The sequence below is a fragment of the Topomyia yanbarensis genome, chromosome 2 (genome assembly GCF_030247195.1).
Source record: "Topomyia yanbarensis strain Yona2022 chromosome 2, ASM3024719v1, whole genome shotgun sequence".
Lineage (NCBI taxonomy): Eukaryota > Metazoa > Arthropoda > Insecta > Diptera > Culicidae > Topomyia > Topomyia yanbarensis.
The window spans coordinates 432,906,545-432,925,516 of NC_080671.1; the positions used below are offsets into that span (position 1 = coordinate 432,906,545).

Sequence of the window (18,972 nt, forward strand, 5' to 3'; positions counted from 1 at the left end):
TTACACGCAACGCAAAATACATTGCACGCAACGCAAAATACATTTTGAATTTCTATTTTGATGGAAAGAAATGCATTTAATTTCGCTAATTTTTCAAAATGCATCACAAGTGATCTGCCCCTAGTCTTGAATCCACTAAGGGCCGATTTTTTCACCCTCGCTTAACCTTTAAACCAGGTTCACCAGTACGTTTAAACCTGGCTTAAGCGTTAAGCGAGGTTGAAGAAATCGGCCTTAAGTCGCTCATATTTTCTAAGTGTCACGTCGGTTTGTCGATGACATGCGGTTAAGTCCAACACGGATACAGGTGGGCATATTTTTTTTCTATGCGTGAGTGTAGTTGTCATTTCTCTTCGACGAAGCCGAAAAAACAAAAAGATTTGAAAAAAAAACAAACAAATGACGCTGTGGGTGTGGGCCTTTCTGTTGTCATAAGTTTTGTTTCGGTTCGGTCATAATTATTTTTAATCGGGTAAAAAGTGTCCCATCGGTAGATCCGAGGTGAAGCTCGGTCTTTTCTCACTTTTGATTGTGCACTAAAGAGTCAAGATGCTCGTTCGTATGTTTATGTTTACTTCAAGGGCCCATAACGCCATGCTGAATTTTGCAAGTATAAAACTAGTACACTCAAAAGTGTCAAATGTTCTCACCTTTTTTCTCTACATTTTGGTTTAAATTCGAGTTGAACATTCTACTTTATCGACATTGTATCGTTATCTTTTTTCTCGGGCGTTCACCCTTGATATGAAAAACAAATCGCTGTCATGTGAGTGAGCGATGAGCGATTAGCTTCCAAATCGACAAGATCCAGCTCAGCTGAATCAATTTTACAAATTCTCGTTGTATCCACGGGTAATCTTTAATTTAAAACTGTGCATCTAACTGAACTAGTGAAATTTTACGGGATGTCACAGAAGGTAAATTCATTTAGTATTGATTTCACGCAATAAAAGCATACATTCCCGTTACAGAATCAATCCGACACCTCCGACTGGGTGCGTGAGAGTACTCTACCCTGGTACCACCGCGCTATCATCAAGATTCTGCAAGCCGGACCCATCCCACAGCATGTCGCGTTCATCATGGACGGAAACCGTCGTTTTGCACGGAAGGAAAACATTGCCAAAGCAGAAGGTCACTCGAAGGGATTCAACAAACTTTCTGAAACGCTGCAGTGGTGTCTCGATATTGGCATCCGAGAGATCACAGTTTATGCATTCAGTATAGAGAATTTCAAGCGCAGCCAGGAAGAGGTAGATACTTTGATGAGTTTAGCTAGAGAAAAGTTCAACAGGCTGGCCCAAGAGCGGGACAAACTGCAGCAACGCGGGATCCGCATACGAGTGCTTGGGAATTTGAAGCTTCTACCAGTTGATATCCAGCAGGCCGCCAACGATGCAGTTCTGTCGACCGAGAAAAACGATAAGGCCTTCCTGAACGTGGCATTCGCTTACACTTCGCGAGATGAGATGGCCAATTCCATCCGAATCGTTGCGGAAGGTGTCAGGGAAGGGAAATTGCTGGAAGACGATATCGATGCGAAATTGCTCGGCAGTTGCATGTACAGTAAAGACTGCTCCGAACCGGATCTGCTGGTACGAACCTCTGGCGAAGTTCGGCTTAGCGATTTCCTGCTGTGGCAATCTAGTTCCACGGTTATCTACTTCACCAAGACGCTGTGGCCAGATTTTAGCATCTGGCATCTGTTCGGGGCGGTATTCTACTACCAGCGGTGTCACTGGCAGGCGGATACGATAAGAAAGGTGCTGTTAGAGCGAATTGAGCAGCACGGCGGTGGCAACGACGATTGTCAAAAACAATCTCGAGTGAAGGAGTTTTTGTTGGGATTGGATCGGTTGTATCGGACGGAGATGGAAAGAAGTACACGAGGGAAAGCTTTGCAATAGCATGAACAAGTCAATTATGGTTCGTTTAGCCTCCTTTGCCAGACGAAAGGTTTATCCACTAGGCTTTTGCTTAATTATAATTTATTATAATGTAAACCTGTGGGCTATATTTGTAGACAGTTTGCCTGGTCAAGATTAATTAGTAAATTACACATTCATAAGTATCTATTAAATAGGTCCATTTATTGTTTACGGACGAATGTGTGCATACAAGAACGCATCGTAAATGTGTATTTGATTCAACATTGTTAAACTTTAGTAAGTCATAATAAATAAAGTCATCAGCAGACAGTGGCCGAGATAACTTCGGATTTTAGTCATTTGCTACATAATGCACCAATTCGACATATATCTGGACTCTAGACTCAGGAGCAACTCATCAGAATTTAATGAAATTTGACGACAAGCGGATTTGTCAAATGCATGTGGTCCGATCGAACACGACTTCTATTTGGCGCTTTGAGCGAAATTAAAATTTTAGCAGACCCTGCCCTGGTGCGGCGATTTAGAGGGTATAGCACTGGTCTCCTAAGCCAGCCGTTTGTCAAATAATCGAGCCCCTATCGGGAAAGAGTCTCAGTGGGATCGTAGCTCTAGCCACGTAACGTTCTGCAAACTAAGAATCGGTTGCGAAGTCTGTTAAATCAGAATTCCTCTAAGGGATTGTGCTGCCAAGGCTTTGTGATAGAAAGACGTTGACGAAATGTGTATCAGCACAGTTCAATAAACCTACCACTTATTGGAATAAAAATCTTTGTATTATATGCTAGCTAATCCCCATCGCGCGTTGCTGCGACTTTCAATGAAGTATTAGGAAAACACAATTTGTTTCGAAGCGCCATCTGACGGGCAGATAATCTCCAACCAATAGCACACAAACATGCTCTATAGATAGAGTCTTCTCAAATTTGCAGAGTGAACTCTTCCACCGGAGGAAGCACTTGCGTGGACTCGATTTTGTCGGATATCGCGACCGTGTAACTCTTCAAATCAATATTTCATGGGAGGCCATGTGAAACATTGATTGTATTCCTTGGCCCTGAACCGTTAGAAATAGTAATTACGATTGGCAGCTGGTCGCCAGCGTGGAGATCGGGGACTACCTTCTACCACAGAGAACAGACATTCATGATCGAACAAATATATTAATAAAACGTGTGTAAACATTTGAATTAATGTACGATAAACACTAGCGCCGCCAAACCAACTTATCCCAACCATCCGTCAAATCTATTCAGGAACCAGTTCGAAATCCTGAATTGATTCAGTATGGAATCTTGCTCAATGAAAACAACCGACTCCGACTCAATCGGTTGATGCATTTCAGCTGGAATTCATACTGAATCCACTCAGAAGTCCGAACCGGTTCCGGACTAGTTTGACTGGGTAGAGGTATAACCGCTGCCAATTCAGTCAAACTCAGGTACTTAAACACATGACGACAGTAGCGCACCTGGTGAAGATATCCCAACTACCTTCGAAACTGTTAGGGATTTTTACACAAGTTGAATGATGAAGATAGACGTCTGTTCTCTGTGCTTCTACATGCAATATCTATCTGCCTGACGCAGGCCCGTACGCAAGGGGGGGGGGGGGGGCTTGGGGGTTCAAACCCCTCCCATGAGGGTTTTGAATTACTTTTAAAAATTTATTAACTTCCTGTTCAGGAAAAAAATATACTGCAAACCGTTTTGGCACATAAAATGTCATTTGAGTTCGGTCATTCTAGAAACAAGCTAATGAAGAAGCCAAGGACGAGGGTGGCTGGAAAGGGACGTATGTCAAGTTGGACGGACCGGTTCACGTTTCGACAAGCTTCAATATTAGCAACAGTAGTGAATAGACAGCAGATGTCGGTCAGCGGGCTAGCAACGGCAGCTAAGGAGGAAAAACGCGAAATTGGAGAAAATCGGGATATCGTTGTCTAGAGAAATTTTACCGCCGATGATTATTCCGTTGGAGTGGCAGCGAAATGGATCGCGAAAATGGACATCGGTGAAGGGTGAAATACCGCCGCCGAGAAGTTCTCAGCACCAGCTAGCAGATAAATAGGAACGAGCACCAAGAAGGATAAAAAGCCCGGGGAAGGTAGTTATAAACAGATGTAAATTTTTATGGTCGATACCTCCGGATCGGTCTACACACTTAATTTTTTCTGTCGAATTTCAGCTTTTTTCCATCTTTTGCCGAAATCTCAACAGCTGAGATTCAGCAAACATTATTTTTGCTGATATCTCAGTAAAAGTGACGTTTGAGTGCTGAGACTCGGAAAATATTTCACCGAATATCAGTAAGCTAATCTCACTTTACTGAGATATTACGAATCTTTTCTTAAATCCACATTGCGACTTTTCAGCCATGCGCCACCGACCCGTGCATTGAGTTACGCGCCCATCTAGTTCGCATCAGTGCGAGTGAAAAAAAGTTTTGACGTTTGTTTCCGGTTCGATCGCACTCGTGTGTATCCCATATAGCAAGAACTCGACGAAATGCTAGATTATCTCGAGATAGACAATATCAGTTGCTGAACACCCAGCTGTTGGGAAATTGCCGAGCCGAATTGAGTCTGTATGTTTCAACATGTGACGATATTTGCAGTAGACCTGAGCAGGTCAGATATATCGCGAGGGTCGAACAGCAAGTAAGGAAAAGTATTCCTATATAAGGACTTTGTACGAGCGCCATTGTTATGAAATAGGCGCAATGGAATTGTCAGTTTCTAGTATCAGACGTATGCATTGAGTTTTTGAACAGCTGTAACTTTCAATTTACTCAAAAAGTAAGAAAGGCTAATTATTGCGACTTTAGCCCTTCGACGTTCACTAATACTAATATAGAGAAACGTATTTGATGACGGAATGAGACAAACTTCAACTCGAGTATTTCCATAGAGGGCCGTCTTGGGCAGGTATGATTTTCCAGCATTTGTTGTGCTTTTCTTGCGCTTTAATTTGTTTATCAAGTGGTTTGCCCGTTTTTACCCGTTTATAAGTTATCGGCATTGCAAAAAGAGCTGTTTTCAACCAAAAAACGTGAATATCTCCACACATACTAGCGATAGCAAATTTCTGTCGTCGACAAATTAATGCAGTTTAACAGTCCAAACAATGTTCTAGAACATTTATATAATGTCAAAAATATAGAAGAAAACTTATGAGGAAAAAATCGCTTTAATGGGCCTTTCACAAATAATGCCCCCTATATCATAAATCTTCAACGATAGAGAATTAAAGTCTTCAGGTAAAATGTTTGTAATGAGTTTTTCTACTATTTTGCTGAAGTAAATCTTTGTCTATCTGAATTATTAAAGAAAATAAATTTTGCAACTCACTATTAGGGAGATTAATCAACAATCTAATAAGACAGAAAGAAGGGGAGTTCTATTCCAAGAAACTACAATGCTAAAGTCAACAGTTTTGACGTAATCTAAAAAACCCCTTTTTTGATCTTTGAGACCACTGTGCAGTGGTCGGAAATGCAAAAAACGTGAACTTAATTCACTAGAGGCCAAACCAGCGAATATTCACACGGTGTCTGTGAAGTAATTGTTCGTATGAATATTCCCCACAATCTGCTAAAAATTAAATTGAGACATGGCTTACTATGATTGAACTAGGAAAATTAACTTGTTATACTGACGAGGTAGAAAGTTGGTGTCTTCGACAAAGTTTTTGAAATGCTCGCAAGGAAGAATTTAGTTGAACAACTTGAACTTGTAGGACTTAAGGTTATCGATTTATAAAGCTTTTTCTAAGGCATGAACTTTAAATTTAGTTTTTTTATATAACTTTTTTCACTGTGACTTTTCGTGCAAACGATGTTCCAGTTAAATTGTGAGTTATTAAAACCACATAATATTGTTGAAGACTGCATCTAAAATTTATACCTGAAATCGGCGGCGATGCACACATCTCTTGTAAAAATACCCATTCGTTTAAGTGTTATTGAAGAAGTTTTCAACGACATTCAATTAGCAAGGGACTGGAAAGTGGAATATAAGTATAAGTAAGTATTTCCAATGCCAAAAGATCCTGACTCCTGCGGTAGCAGACAAAGCCCTGTCAAAAAAATGCGGACGAACATGGTCAGGCGATTTAAAAAGTTTGACGTTTGACTCAACTTGCCTGTGCTAATAGGGATCTTTAATTTGGAAAAATTGTGCCAGTTTTTCATATGTATTGGTAGCGGGTGTCCTTACGAGTACACTCATATCATTCTTAAACCTTAATTATTCTTTTATGACTTCTAAATTTAAAAAAACCAAATTAAACTCAACCAGCAAACTGACAGTTGTCCTACTAAATGACGTATCTGCAAATATCTCGTTCGCCTCATTGTTAACCGGGACAGCACCCCACCCAGCATGATCTGGTACTTTGTCAATCCGCTAGCAACCTGCCATCCCAAGTTTCATCTGCAAACTATGGTAGATCTGATAAGGCTATAGGGTCGTGCAAGTCGCATGGGTTTGGATGTGTTATTGTCCTAAAAGGAAACAAACTAAAAAATGTTTTTTTCAATAGTTTCGGGCCAAAAAATTGAAAAAGGACTGAGATATTAACTCACGGTACTAATCTGCATCAGAATATGCCTTAACCCGCACACCCCTAAAGATCCCTATTGCCCCTCGGAACAAATGCAATTTGCGAATGCGATTTAAAGGCAATTTCAATACTTAGACAAATTTTCTGGCGGCTGAAATAGACTTGGTTGTTTTTCACGTTTTTCAAACATGGCGGTTCATGTTTGGCTTAAGCTTGAAATTGTTTTTTGAACAATTCGACACAGATCTTTCATTAGGGCCTAAGTCGCAATGTACTCAAATGGAGAAAAATCAGTTTCAATATTCGGCGAAGGTTTTCTAAATGTAGTTTTTATTGTAGGCATAAATTACTTTATGACCGTGTTTTTCCGGAAGCATTTTTCGTTAAACCTTATGACAATATAACAAAGAATTTAATTCCTATGTGCTTTTAGTGGGTAGAAACTAAAAAAATGCTTACGCCCAATTTGCATCCCAGTCGTGATTTAGCCCTTCAGCAACCACCATTTGCGGAAGGGCTAAACCGTGTACATAATTTTCAGAAGGGCGCGGTAAATGGGCTAAACTGACTCTGTCTTGCTGGGTAGGGCTGGGTAAATGGGCGAGCTTGACAGTATACTTTTTAATAGGGCTCAGCAAATGGGCGCATAGAAAGCCAATGTAAAAGAAAGGGCGCGTGAATCTTTTCTTCAAATTTCATGAAAATATCGAAATATTCGAATGTTTATGTGCAACAACTATCGAGTAGACATGATTATAGTAGATATTGCTTATCATTTATATAACAGAATCGCCGTTTATTCTTTTATTTGTGAATAATAACTGTACACCCGCTTCTGTCTAAAAATGTAAGTTTGGCCTTTATATTCCATATGAGAAGAAGGGCCTAAGTCGAAATCTCGAAGAAAATGCATGTTTCGCCGTTTTGTTTTCTTTAATTATACATCGAACTAAAAACCATTTTAACTAATTTTCACCTCAATCTTGTAGTATTTTTGTTGCATAATGTCGTAATAGCGAAAACGCAGTTTGTTTACATTTGCGATTTAAGCCCTAATGAAAAATCTATTTCGAATTGGTGTGTTCTCCCTTATACTTTGTTTATCTAGTGCACTTCATTTAGACAAACAATGTGGGAAACTGTGGAATAGTGTGTAAGTATAGTAGAACAAGATCTCTGACATAAAGTCTTAATGAACGTCAGATTGCGATAAGTTTTAGTGTGCAATTTGATTCTTCCTATAAGTTGGTGGTGATTACCTAGTATACTGGTAAGTATATGTGAGTGGATAATGAATCCAAAAATAAGTAATATTTGTAATTTTCATATTAGGCAATTAAGGGCGATTAAATGGCGCGTTCCCTGGGCGATTTGGGGGCGATTTAAGGGCGGGTTGGGCGCCAAAAAAATGACGGCGGCAAATCGCCCAAATGTTGCATTTGAAATAGCCCCCTAATTGCCAGCAATTTGCTGGCAAATTGAAGGGCAATTAGCGCATCCGAGTTGGCAAATAGCCCCCCGTTCGCCAGCAACTTGCCCTTTTTGACTGGGAGGGTTACGTCGCCGGTAAAGTTCAAGCTTGCTCATATGACCCTTCTACGCTTTTCTAAACTTCTTCTTTTTTCAACTCCTTGCTCTTCCTTCAGTACTATGGCTCTTAATATTTAAAAATATACTTCACTTTCCAGTCTCTTGCTAATTGAATGTCGTTAAAAACATAAAAAAGGAAAAATTAACTCACTCTCGTTAATAAAAAAGAAAAAAAAGTTTTTGAAGAATTTTAAATTTTTTGCACCAAGCTCAACTGCGTATATAAGAGAAAGGTGCAAACCAAAATGGACGATGTCCAGACTATGCATAATAAAGGTAAGAAGATTTGATGCGTGGCACTCTAGAATCCTATGAAGAGGGTAAGCTCACTTTGTGATGTTTTTTTTTTACTTTTTCCATATAAAAATCAACAACAAATTTTTTTTCGGTTTTTTCGTAAAATTTTGTAATTAATGGTAAAAAATGTTAAAATCTTCAATAACTTTAAAACGAATGAGTATTTTTACTTACAGTCGTCAACAATATTATGTGGTTTTAATGCCTCCTCATTTGTTTGTAGCATGGTTTGCACGTGTTACCATAGAAAACGATTTATAAATCGATAACTTTAGGTCCTACAAGTTCAAGTAGTTCAACAAAATTCTTCATTACAAGCATTTCTAAAACTTTGTCGAAGACACCCTCGTCAGCATACTTACCTTACCGTTCAGGCTAGAGCCTTGTTGTCTCTATCTGGTCGATCCACCGTGCTCGCTGTGCGTGCCGTCTTCTTGTTCCTGTAGGGTTGCTCTCAAGAACCATCTTCACTGGGTCGTCGTCCGACATTCTTACGACGTGTTCAGCCCACCGCAAACGTTTTATTTTTGCGGTATGCGCGATGGATGGTTCTTCCAGCAGCTGATGCAACTCATGGTTCATTCGCTTGCGCTACGTTCCGTCTTCCACCTGCACGCCACCATAGATGGTACGCAAAACCTTTCGTTCGAAAAGACCAAGGGCGCGTTGGCCCTCCACGGGCATAGTCCAGGTCTCGCGGCCTAACCACCGGTATAATCAGTGACTTGTAGATAACGAACTTCGTGCGACGGCGAATTTTGTTCGACCGGAGCGCCCTTAGGAGTCCAAGGTAGGCACGATTTCCCGCCAAGATCTGTCTCTGAATTTTTCTCCTGGTAAAGGGCGAACACGAAATTATTGCGACACATTCAACAGGGCATAACTTTTTTACATTGGGTAAAAATCAACCAAATTTTGCACACTTTCTTATTGATGTGTATTGTTTACATGCTGTCAAACTCGAAGTCGTGTTTTTAGATTCAACGAAAATGGAGGTGAACCAACGCGAGTCGAGAGAACAAATTCTTTCCAAACACCTGGAATTTCCCGACCTGTCGCACCGGCTGTTGGGAAAAATGTTGAACATTCACCATTCAACCGTCTCCAGAGTGTTGAAGCGGTTCCAGGAGCGGTTGACGTTGGACCACGGCTGAGGAGCTGGAAGAAAACCGGGACCGGAGAACAAAAAGGCGGAGGGAAAGGTGAAGCGGATGATTAAAGCAAATTCCAACGTCTCAAGCCGTGATTTGGCTAAAAAGATCGGCATGTCGCAGAGCTACGTCCAGAATGCAAAGAAGAGAGCTGGACTACATACATACAAGGTACAGAACTTCCCAAACCGCGATGAGCGGCAACAATCGACGGCTAAAACTCGGGCACGGAAGCTTTACGAGAAGATGCTGACAAAATATGGCTGCTGTGTGATAGACGACGAATCGTATATAAAAGCCGATTTTAAGCAAATTCCGGGGTTGGAGTTTTTCACTGGCAAGAGCAAGTTTTATGTGGACGACAAATTTAAGAAGAAGAAAATGTCGAAGTTCGCCTCCAAATATCTCATTTGGCAGGCCATCTGCTCTTGCGGACTGAGGAGTGAGCCTTTCGTGACAAAGGGCGCAGTAAATGGCGAGATCTACAAATCTGAGTGCCTCGAGAAGCGCATTTTGCCGTTCTTGCAGCAGCACGACGAAGCTCCGCTATTTTGGCCAGATTTTGCATCATGCCACTATTCTAAAAGTGTCCTGGAGTGGTATGTGGCCAATTCGGTCCATTTTGTTCCAAAGGACATGAATCCGACAAACTGTCCGGAGCTGCGCCCGGTGGAGCAGTACTGGGCAATGATGAATCGGGAACTTCGGAAGAGCAAGAAGACAGTCAAAGACGAGAAGGACATGTTAAGAAAATGGAAAAAAACTGAGAAACTGCTACCGGATGACACTGTAAAGACTTTGATGGAGGGCATCAAGCGAAAATGTGTTCAATTTTACACTCAAGGCTCCATCGATTAACTTTTCTTTTGATTTTTGAAGTAAATATATGTATAAAACTACCCTAAAATTTTGGTTTGATTTTAAACTTTATAAGAAAATTGGCATGACATTTTCGGTGTCGCAATAATTTCGTGTTCGCCCTTTATCATTGGCGGCGTTTATCAGTGATCCCAAATACACGAATTCGTCGACCTTCTCGATTTCGTCACCGTCAGTCCTAACTTGGGATGGGAGGTTCATATTGTCGTCTCCAGAACCTCGTCAGAATAAAAAGTTATTTTTTTTAGTTTGATCGTAATAAGCAATGCGTTATTTTTGTTTTTATCAGGCTGTGTGGAATATTTTTACGAACAATTCATCCAAAGATACCTATTCAATGGTTTGGCCTCTAGTGAATTAAGTTTACGTTTTTGGGTTTTCCGACCACTATGCAGCGGTGTCTTTTGATGATTCCTTCTCGATAACAAACATTTACCCAATGTGTTGAGCTGAGTCTTTTGGTTCACAAGACTAGGTCCAGGCCTCTGAAAAAGTCTTCAAAGTTTGAGGGTTTCTGTACGTATCTTTTAAAATTACCGTAAAAAATAAGCAACGTAAAGGGGCGCTCGATCTGATTGGTAGAATAACATTTTTTTATCCCTGAAAGTACAGTCGTGATTCGCTGGTTGGGCCACAGCCTTGTCCAACTAACGAATTTGATTCGCTAGTTGGACCGACTGACAAATGTCAAAAACTCACCAAAGGAGATGGTGTCAGTGTAAATGCATCTGTTCACATCTCAAAACATTGTCAGATTGATTGATCACGAGATTTTGACGTTCAGATGCTTTTTAGTTGGACAATGGTCCAACTAGCGGAGGACCAACTAAAAAGCGGTCCAGTTAAAAAGTGTCCAACCAGCGAATCACGACTGCATTCGAATCTTCTCGATCCAAGCGAATAGTATTGAAATCGTGAAAGTTGAGATCTATTTCTAAAGTAATCCATGTTTCGCATAATACGCATGCATCGCATTTCAAATTATTTATTAAAATTTTAAAATAATCTATTTTTGGAATAATGCTTTTTGCGATTCCCAAATCCGTGAGCTCGTTCGCTGAACCGATGGATACAATCGTTGAAAGGGGCCAGGATGCCGTGAAATGTGCCAAGTTTCTGTAGTTATTAGTAGTGGTTGGTGGCGTGGTTCTTTTTAGCCTTTCTGCAAAAGATCGCTTGAAGCGTCGCTGAAGGGGACGCATCCATTTCTCCTCGCGCTGTTTGTACACAGGGCATATCGGGATATCATGTGGACCTTGTCCACAGTAGAGACACGACTAATCCTGAATGCAATCGTTTTCAGTTCAGTATCTTTACTGTGTGAAGCATGGGGTCTATAAAACAGCCAAGCCCGTTTCTCAGCAGATCCGCACAATTCAGGCTCAAATTGGAAACGACCCCATTTACTTCAACCTATTTAGCTGGTACATATACTCTGTACTTCTTCGTAAAAGGCCCGTAGCTAGCTAACTCATGTGTCTGCTTTAAACCACACGAAGCTTATCAGGATGAGTTGGAAAAATTGCAAAAGATATAAAAACACCACCAAGGGCCCGGTTGAAGAGGGTGGGTATACTTTCAGTCGGGGAGTCGATTTTATTTCTACATCCATATCATCTTGAGGTGAATCATTGTCAGGGCAAGTCATTTTCGCACGGGCCTATTGCCCAATGTTAGATGGTAGAAGAAATGTGACACATTAGCGGTAACGATATCCAGGTGGCTCACAAGTAAAGAAACACTGCCGCTATGCTGGCCAAATAATGATCATTTACGCGCCCACACAAAAGAAGAAAAGCGATGCCAAAATCTCGAAGAGGCGGAGAACGAATAACGGAGAAGAAACCTTGAAAGTGGATTAGAAAGCTTTGCCCTATACTGTATAGCTTTGCACTGCACGGTCAATCGGTCTAAGAGTCACCGTATGAATGTCTCTTATCTATTGATCTCCACTTTCCGTACTTAGTGATCGTCATTCTCTCGGCTTGTTTCATTTCGATGACAAATTTCTATGAATTTTGTGGGACCAAAGAAAGTTCAACTTAAATACTCAGCTGATGAAATTGCTTCCGTTGGGCCGTATAACGCTCCATATTCATTTGGATTGGATCGAGAAAAAAGTTCGGTGATGTTTATTTGTTGTCGTTTACGTCAATACCTCACCACCTAAGAACGACCCGGTTATAGTAAACGGACAAGAGTAGCTGAACATTTTACTACTTAACTTACATGACTTCTATGAGTTGTTTGGGCGATGCTATGCCATGATTACGCCGTCGACAGTAGGTGAACGACAGAATTATAAATGATGTCTTTGTGGGGACTACCATTCCACTCATCGTTGGTCATTCATCACGGTATACAGTATCCGACTTACTCGAGCGTCCATACCAACGATGACAAGTTCCACTTCCACGTAGAATGCCACTTTCTTGTCTCACGCAATCAGTAGTGCCCAGTGATGATGCTATAGTTAAAGAAACGGCTTTTAATCCTTAACACGTACATTCTGTCATTTGATCACAGGTATGTGATATATTTTTGGTAATGTTTCAAAATGTTTTCGGATAAAACAATCTTTCGATGAAATTTTTTTTATTTCATAGTATATTTTCATAAATTTGATACATAATAATAATTTTATATTAGTATTGTATTACCTATAGACACTTATGTTTTTTTCACAAATGACCATGCTTTTCTCGCAATGGGTACCTACTATAAACTAGTTGTTTAAAATTTGTACAGGATGCTGAGACAATATCCACTGATAATATCGCAATTTGTATGTTTTCCTACGTTCTGTACTTTCACTGTATTTTTGTTGTATTATATTCCATGCTAGACGAGCATATGATTTTGTTTACCTTTCTTACATTACTAAATATCAATCGAAGCAACTGAACGAGATATCAACAATAGTGACAGGAAGACTAAAATTGAAGGCGGAAAACTGATATGATGAAATGATACGTAAGAACTAATCTGCGTTCAATTCTGAGATGAAGAAACAAATGATTGTTTTGAATCAGTCTTCTCTGAACTGTGTACTTTATTTAACAATGGAGTGTTTGACCTACAACTGATACAATCTTGGAAACTAATATTGCTGGACTAGTGCACTAAACTTGTTTGGACAAAAACAATAGGAAAATTTGAAAGCGAGTTTGTCGTCACCTCGTTAGGGATAAAACGATTAATATCGGAGTGAAACAATAAATATGCCCTGTATTGTCCCGTGGTGGGAAGACAGATGTAGGAATGGTCCCTTTGCTTCGCTGGAGAACGCGATTTTTCTATTAGCTTTATTGATAGATTGGATGAGAAAACAGGCCGTGCACAGTATGAGATCGTACTGTCCTATACATTTCGACATCAGAATCAGTCAAGCTGCTTCGAATCTCCGGAAATCCACTAGCAAAAAAAAACTACACAAAAAGTTGTAAAATATAAAGCGGTTTATCACATGGCGGATTGTTGGTTGGAAGTCGAACAAAAGGAAATCAAAACAAGTTGCATTAAACGTTCGGTCGAAGTTCCGAAACACTGATGATTAGACCTTTATTTAATTGATATTCTTGGAAGCTGAGAGTGCGCCCCGTTCTTTGAGTGCATGCCCCATATTTATATAATTATAGTTGAGCTCTTTCTCTTAACCCTATCCTCTAATAGAACATGAAACGGTTTCAACACTTAAAACAAGTAGAGAGTAAAACGATCAAAAGTTCACATATAATACAATGAAGGTAGAAGCACTGATGAAAATCGAACGTAAAAAAATATTTGTAAGCAATTGAATTGGTAGTGAAGAATGACGAGTTCTTTCTAAAAGAATGTAACCTCACCTGGAACGGAAATAAATGCACAACGCAACAGTATAATATAAAAGAAAATGCAGAAGTACGAAACAAAATCATTTGGTATAAATCTTTCCACTGAGAGAGGGGAAGGGGTTTTGCCATTAAACTGTTTGACCTATTCGAGAATGTCCCTTTTATGACACATCTTTCGTCGCCCTTAAAACTATCACGTAAATGTGTAACATTATTTTACTGTTATAAATGAAAAGAACAGTTGCGTAACAATAGTGACACGTACACAGATAAATACTTGCATTTTCTCACGTTTGATTTCCATCTTTTTTTTGCTAATCGCATCCCGAACTCTTTTTGCTAAATTCGAACAGCTCGAATCATAGTGAGTGAGTAGTCATTCAATTATCCTAACTTAAATCCATCTCTTCACGTGCACTGATATGAAGCGTACACACTTTCACTGGTTCATCTAGCTAGTCTCGCGCGCGCATACCTATTTCGAAAATTGAAAGTGCATTGTTATCTCGAATGTGGCTAAGTATGTATGTATGTATATGTGGCTACTCTATACATGTACTATCAATGAGTATGTGTCGATCGAAATCCGTTGGGAAATTCAAAGTTTTCAGGAGCAGTTCGTGTTTCGTTTACTGCAGGCAAGCTTGTATCTTCTCGATCCATTCTTGAGCGCTGGAAGCGTCGACGGCGTAGAAGTTGTACGTTCTACGGCTAGTTTTTAGCTGAAAGAGGAAAAAAACGATATGATGATAATTCGTTGTATCGCCCTTTTTACGTACTACCCGTAGCACTAGAGAAGAGATATGTTTGAATTGCAAATGGAAATAATGCAGTTGTATAGATCGAGTCCATCTGTTTCGGGATCGATAACCAATCATTGACCTTCAACTGAACCTCACCGAGCTACTAAACGGTCTCGTGGACTGAACGGGCACAAGTTATAGCAGAATTCCAGCCTGGCTCGAAACTAGGGTTGTGGTACTGGTAATATCGGTACTGAAAATCCCGAGAATACCAACCCATAATTGGTTCCGAAACACCGGTACTGAATAAAGATAAATACCGGTATTTTCGGTACTATATAAAAGTATTTATGACAAATACGAGCCTTATTAGGTATTACAACGGATCGTTGTTCTACGAATAAAGGAACGGAAAATTATTTTTTGCCCTGCTTAGCGGAAAATAAATTTAGTTTAAATTTTAATTTTATTTTTAAATCTTCGGTCATTAACGTACAGACGTATTTTAACATAAATGTTTCTTATTATAGCAAATCTCCAACTACTTAGTAGTTAGTTCTTTCTGTAGGGTTACAGCACCCATCCTCGACACACCACCAGTTTTGGACCATCCACACACCGTGGCAATTTGTGTATGGTAGTAGGAAAGTTAGCTGTGGGTCTAGAATTAGTGCTCTTCCCCTACGAGGACAATCTGGGCGGCAAGCTTCAGACTGTCTAATTTACTGAGCCCTTCGATTTTCTTGTGCCAGTTAGTACTACTTCCCCGTTGAGCTTCTGACTTGTTCACGAACTATTCGGTCTAGTCCCCGAGGATGGATCTGGCCTACTCTGACGAAGAGCGCCCCGGTGAGAGAAGTTCGAAAGCGAGCCAACCAGCCAGATGCCGAGGTCAGTTCGGTGATTCTGGTGGAGTAGGGCGTACGGTTTGCTAGAGCCTATGCGCGACTGGTGGTGTTTCGTCGCGGTCTACTCAGTCTAGCTTCCGGCGGTGAATCTGACTGTACGCTGATGGAGAGTTCCCTAAAGAAGTTCTCCCGATACCGATTCTTCTTTGGTTTCAATACCGCAACTTCTTGAGCCCTTTGGCTCCTTGTCCGGTGCCATTTAGCACCGCAACTCCTTGAAGCCGTTTAGTTGTCTTCTTGTGCCATTTGGCACTACTTCCTTTATGTGCCATTTAGCTCCCCGACTTGTTCGCGAACTACTCGGTCTAGTCCCCAACGATGGGCCTGACCTATTCCGACAGAGAGAGTGCTCCCGAAACCGAGCCATTCAGCGAGGTGCCGAGGTCTATTCGGCGAATCCGATGAAGTAGAGCGTCCGGTTCAGTGGTGCCCCGATGACCCGCGACTGGTGGTGTCTCGTCGCGGTCTACTTGGGCTAGTCCCCAGCGGTGCTTACGCTGACGGAGACTTCCCTGGCGAAAGAAGTTCTTCCAATACCAATTCTATTCTGGTTTTCGCTATATTTCTATCGAATTAACTGGTGGGGATGCCGTGGTCGGTCTAACGATCCCGGATGGAGCGTGGCGTCCGGTTAGCTGGCGTTTCTACGACTCTGTAGTAGTCTATTCGACTAATCTTCGGCGGTTTATCTAGCTTATTCCTGCGGAGAGTTCCCTGGCGGTGATTGCTCTCCCAAAACCGTTGCTCGATGTTCATCACGCCGTTTCCGCTGTAAGAGGTCGTGATCTACATCACGACTGTAGCCTCCATTATCCGGGGTGATGTGCGGTCCTCCCGTTTTAAGTAGCTCGCAGCACGTCGCATCAAATATCGGACATTTGAAGACCACATGCTCTGGTGTCTCCTCGACATTCTCACCCTCCGGGCACAATGGTGACGTTGCGTACCCGAACCGCTGAAGATACTTCTTGAAGCAGCCGTGACCCGACCGAAGCTGTTTCAGGTAGAAGGTCATCTCTCCGTGCTTTCTATTGACCCACGTCGACAGGTTTGGGTGGAGCCCTATCTTTTTCCGTATTGTCTCATTCTTGCTGCCACGTCACCATCGAATCGATTCTCATCATCCTCACGTTTCTGGTGTTTCATTGATTGTAGCACTTGATATCCTCCGCCAGGGTGATGCAGATGGGGATCATCTCGGCGATAATGCATACTCCCTCCGAAGATATTATTCTGTACGCAATCGCAACTCGTACGGCCACCAGACGGAACGTCCTGTTCAATTTTTGTTCACACCCCAGTCAGGAACGCAGTATCGATGACGAAACACTAGATAACAGTGTAATGTAATCAACGTGGTTGTTAAAGCTCAACCGGTCGTCGATTATCACTTCCAATTGCTTCAGTGCACGCTTCGATGCAATCACATGCCCTTCGACGGTGATATTTATCCTCTGAAACGCTTTGCAGTTGCTGACCGACAACACATCCGTCTTGTGGTGAGCTATTTGCAGCTTGATCCCGTTCATCCAACTCTCGATCGCGTCTATTGTCTCCAAGTCTCCAAGTGTCTCACTCATTACCGTTCGTGACACGCCATCCACGAAACGAACGATTTCCACTTCCCCGGGCAGCCGCAGTGTTAAGACCCTATCGTACATCCCATTCTAAAGAGTTGGACCGAGAAGGGAGCCCTAAGGAACGCCCACTGCGACTCGCATTGACTTCTGCCCTTTGTTCGTCTCGTACAGAAGTACTCTACTCTGGAAGTAGCTCTTCATGATTTGGCTCATTCTTCTGGCCTATACGAGGCTGGATGGCCCGGTGACTTCCATGATTTTGACAGCAACATCAGCTTCTGTACCTTCCACATTTCAAGGAAATTGCCATCATCTAAACACTTCTGCAGTAGCATCCTGAACATGTCCGGATATGCCAGGATCGCAACTTTTAGCGGTATTCCAGACCGCACGCTTTCTTTGATTTTAGTTGCATCGACGCTTTTTTGACGTCTTTATTTGCTTGCCACTCGGCTGTGTTTGCTCTTTCTTCTTCTTCGCCGTACGGTATCTGTGACCAGGTATTTGGATCGTGCTTCGGGCAGAGAGCATTAACGATTATCTTTAGCGTACCCGGGCATATTTCAGCTACTGTCGACGGGCCCTCATCTTCGTCATGACAACTCAGTACGCGTCCCCCAGGGATTGGCGTCTACTTCTCAGCACAGCTACTTATGACAAACTGGCTTGCTAAGCTTGAACTCCCGTTTTAAAGCGTCCCTACCTTCTCGAAATGTTGCTTGCGCTCCTTCGTCACTCCCCGATCTTGCGCTCTGGGCCCGTCTTCTGGCTTTAAGATAAGCAGCGTGTAGCGTACTGAGCTACTCATTTAACCAGTAAGCTGCACGCCGTCTACTGCATGGCTCGAGGCATTGTAACATCACAAGCCAGCACATCAGCCGCATCAACGTACTTGAGATTCCGCTGTTTGCGGAAGTGACTCAACAAAGAGGTTTTTGTTAAAGACGTCTTCCACTTTTGCTAGCCAGTCATCCTTCTTCGTGCTGCAGCAGGGTTCCATTGGCCGGTGCGGTAGCGAATAACCTGATGGTCGCTATAGGGATACTTCTCGCACACTCTCCAGTCCATGTTCACCGTCAGTCAAGGATTACAGAATGTGGCTGAATTTCTCTCGGTACCGATGTACGTACGTGAACCAATATGCTCCCACTTTTGTCACGAAACCAGGAGCCATTCTCTGCAAGAAGATGCGCCGGGCCTCAAAAGTCTGCAAATCTAGCTAGCAACATACATCTGTCTGTGTGTGGCAGTAATCTGACGGAATCGTTCCATGGAAGTTTCTTGAGAGCAAATCGCACGAAACATTTTTGTACATGCTCTATATGGTATCAAAATATGATATGGTAAATACCTACACTTGCCCCGCGTACTCCAAAGTACTTCTAGTCAGGGAACAGTAAAGACTTACAATCAAAGAGTACTCTCAGGTCACGAATAGAATCGACTCGTTCTATAACTCGTCCTTGTAGGCGATATTCGTAGCGGCATAGGGTTGGCAAACATCTGAAACTTATCACATTACATTTTTAACGTTGACTTC

General features: G+C 41.8%; 2 protein-coding genes across 2 annotated transcripts in view; one reads left to right on the top strand and one right to left on the bottom strand.

Moving 5' to 3' along the window:
- The first annotated feature begins 758 nt into the window (after positions 1-758).
- Positions 759-2,600, top strand: LOC131685493 (dehydrodolichyl diphosphate synthase complex subunit DHDDS). Its single transcript, XM_058969241.1, has 2 exons — positions 759-917; positions 972-2,600. Exons 1-2 carry the CDS (start codon positions 906-908, stop codon positions 1,905-1,907), a joined length of 948 nt encoding a protein of 315 aa, XP_058825224.1. The 5' UTR covers positions 759-905; the 3' UTR covers positions 1,908-2,600.
- Positions 2,601-13,808: 11,208 nt separating this feature from the next.
- LOC131685483 (myotubularin-related protein 13) overlaps positions 13,809-18,972 on the bottom strand; it is a 65,396-nt gene continuing 60,232 nt past the window's right edge. Inside the window, exon 8 of the mRNA XM_058969219.1 lies at positions 13,809-14,923. Coding sequence (XP_058825202.1) covers positions 14,831-14,923 — 93 coding nt within the window. The 3' untranslated portion in view covers positions 13,809-14,830. The remainder of the gene's footprint in view (positions 14,924-18,972) is intronic.